The sequence below is a fragment of the Nicotiana tabacum genome, chromosome 19, assembly GCF_000715075.1.
Source record: "Nicotiana tabacum cultivar K326 chromosome 19, ASM71507v2, whole genome shotgun sequence".
In the NCBI taxonomy this organism is placed as follows: Eukaryota; Viridiplantae; Streptophyta; class Magnoliopsida; order Solanales; family Solanaceae; genus Nicotiana; species Nicotiana tabacum.
Genome location: NC_134098.1, coordinates 90,248,322 through 90,251,599, shown reverse-complemented (window position 1 = coordinate 90,251,599; position 3,278 = coordinate 90,248,322). Strand labels below are relative to the sequence as shown.

The window sequence follows — 3,278 nt, the reverse complement described above, 5'->3', positions numbered from 1 at the left end:
CTCAAAATTGGAATATGGTAGCTGAACCTGAAGTGTATTATCACGAAGAAGGGTATTATATTGTCAAATTTCAGTCGATGGCAGATTTGAAAGAAGTGCAGTATGCAGGCCCATATAGCATCAACAACAAACCTATGTTCTTGAAACAATGGTGTCTAGAGTTTGATTTTAATGCTGGGTTCCTTACAGAGCTACCTTTGTGGGTTAAATTTCCTAGCCTACCTATGAATTGCTGGAGCCGGGATTCATTGAGCAGGATAGCTAGTGCGACTGGAGTGCCAAAGTATGCGGATGAATGCATAGCAAAGCAAACCAGAATATCATTTGGTAGCATGCTTAAAGAGGTCAATGTCACCAAGCCATTACCAGATGAAGTGACTGTGCTGGATCCATCAGGGAAAACATTTCAACAATCAGTTGTATTTGAATGGAAGCCAGATTACTGTGAAGAATGCCTAATGATAGGACATAACTGTATAAAGCAGAAACTGAAGGATTTGAAGAAGGAGGAACAAAGGAATAACAACATTCAAAGAGGAAGCAAAGACCTAAGAAAATAGTGCAAACCTGGGTACCAAAAGAGGATAAAAGAGATGCAGTTGTAGCTAATGGTGAGAAGAAGGAAACTCAGTATGCAACAGCCAATAAAAAAGCTCAACAACCAATAGAGAGAGTGGATACAGAGTAATTGAGCTCACAATCTAAAGAGAAGCAGGTACTAAAAGGCAGCAAAAGAAATTAATGGTCGACCTGTAAATCAATTGATTGAGGCAGCTATTCAAGTGAGAAATGAATTTGAGAGCCTGCAGTGTTAAGATGATGTGATGACAAAACTCCTACCTACTGATATAGGTAGAGGATTTATATGTCATCATTAATGACATGGTTAGTATGGAACATGAGGGGTATAAATAAGAGATATAAGCAGAAAGAGTTAGCTAAGTATCTCAAAGAAAATATAATTAAAATAGCAGAATTAGTGGAGACAAGGGTGAAGGAGCACAGAGCACAAGCAGTATATAATAAAATTGTCCCATGTTGGGGATTTGAGAATAATTACAGTCATGTACATAATGGTAGGATTTGGTTGATCTGGGACACTAATGCTTATAAGATTGAAGTTCTGAAGAAGGAAGCACAGATTATATATTGTACAACTCTCAAATAACAATTAAACCATGGATCATTTGGGGAGATTTCAACTCTATCTTAAGTCCAAAAGATAGATTGAAAGGAGCATCAGTCACTAGCTATGAGATAAAAGATTTCACAGAATGTATTCAACAATTGATGCTGAATGAATTGCCATGGAAAGGAGACTATTATTCTTGGACAAACAAGTAGCAATGGGATGACAGAATATGGAGTAGAATAAATAGAGCCTTGGGAAATGCTGAATGGATGATAAAATATGGCCACTTGCTTAATGAATATAAACTTTCACATATATCAGACCAATGTCCTATGATGATCGCCACTAATGTTAGGGAACCAAGGATCAGAACTGCATTCAAATTTTTCAATGTGTGGGCAACTCATGAGAATTTTCTCCTTCTAGTGGAGGAAAACTGGAAACAGAAATTTCACTTGCACAAGATGAGGAATATCTTGTTGAAACAGAAGGAATTAAGGGAGAATCTAAAAAGATTAAATGAGATTGAATTCAAAGGCGTAGCAACAAGAATTATTCAAGCAAAAGAAGATCTTCAAGAAATACAACTCAAGATAAGGCACCAATACTCAGATGAGTTAGCAATGGAAGAAAAGAAGATTATATGTCAACTTGAGAAGTTGTCTATGATTGAAGAAAGTGCAGTGCAACAAAAAGCCAGGGCAAGATGGATAAAACTTGGAGATGCCAATACAAATTATTTTTCAGCTGTTATCAAAGATAGAAAGCAAAAGAAACAAATACTAGAGCTAGAGTCTCAAGAGGGAGGCAGATTAACAGAAACAAGAGATATCAAGATGGAGATAATACAGTTTTATAAGTCACTTATGGGATCAGCTTTGCACAATATGACAGCAGTTAGCAAGACAATCACGAGAAATGGAAATGTACTGAATCATACTCAACAACTCCAAATATGCGAGGATATGACAGAGGAGGAGATTTATTTAGGGCTTCAGTCAATAGGAGATGACAAAGCTCCAGGTGTGGATGGATATAATATTGTATTTTATAAAAGAGCTTGGCCAGTCATTAAAAGTGAAATCAGTGAAGCTGTGCAAGATTTCTTCAGAACAAGCAAAATATATAAAGGAATTAACTGTACATCAGTCACCCTGATACTAAAGGTAGCTAATCTTGCTACAATCAAGGAGTATAGGCCATTTTCCTGTTGCACTGTTCTATACAAGATCATAACAAAAATCCTTGCAAGCAGAATCTAGAAGGTGATAACATCCATTATCACTGAGACTCAATCAGGATTTATCCCAGGAAGGAAAGTAGCAGATAATGTGATTATGGCTCATGAATTGGTGAAGAGCTATACAAGAAAGCATATATTACCCAGATGCATGATGAAGGTGGATATTCAGAAGGCATATAACACAATGGATTGGAGATTTTTGGAGCAAATGTTAATAGAGTTGCATTTCCCTCAAAAGTTTATCAGATGGGTGATGGAGTGTGTTACTACTATTAACTACTCCATAGTTATAAATGGTGAATCAATTCCACCCTTTGATGCTGCCATAGGACTTCGACAAGGAGATCCAATGTCTCTTTTCCTATTTTCTATTGTTATGGAGTATTTGAGTAGAAGTCTCAGCACCTTAAAGGAAGAAAATCAGTTTACGTATCACCCAAACTGTTCTAAGCTAAATATCACACATTTGTGCTTTGCAGATGATCTCCTTATGTTTGCTAAAGGTGACAAAATATCAGTGGGGCTCCTACATGAAAAGTTTGGTATATTTACAAATACTTCAGGGTTACAGGCTAATCAATCCAAGAGTGCTATCTATTATGGAGGAGGGGGAGGGGGGGGGGGTTCAGAAGCAATCAAGCAAGAAATTCAACAAGCAATTGAATATAGGCAAGGTGAATTACCATTCAGGTATCTAAGAATTCCACTGTCTACTAGAAAGCTGAAATTGATAGAATGGCAACCTCTAATAACCAAGATCACAACAAGAATTTCATTATGGATATCTAAGAAGCTATCATATGCAGGCAGAGTACAACTGGTAAAGTCAGTGCTCTTTGGTATTCAATCCTATTGGGCACAACTGTTTATCATTCCTGCTAAGGTGATGAAAGCTATAGAGGG

General features: G+C 37.0%; 1 protein-coding gene across 1 annotated transcript; it reads left to right on the top strand.

The window, feature by feature from the left end:
* The first annotated feature begins 898 nt into the window (after positions 1 to 898).
* LOC142173590 (uncharacterized) lies at positions 899 to 2,394 on the top strand. The gene is made up of 2 exons (XM_075239212.1): positions 899 to 1,151; positions 1,454 to 2,394. Exons 1-2 carry the CDS (start codon positions 899 to 901, stop codon positions 2,392 to 2,394), a joined length of 1,194 nt encoding a protein of 397 aa, XP_075095313.1.
* The last annotated feature ends 884 nt before the right edge of the window (positions 2,395 to 3,278 follow it).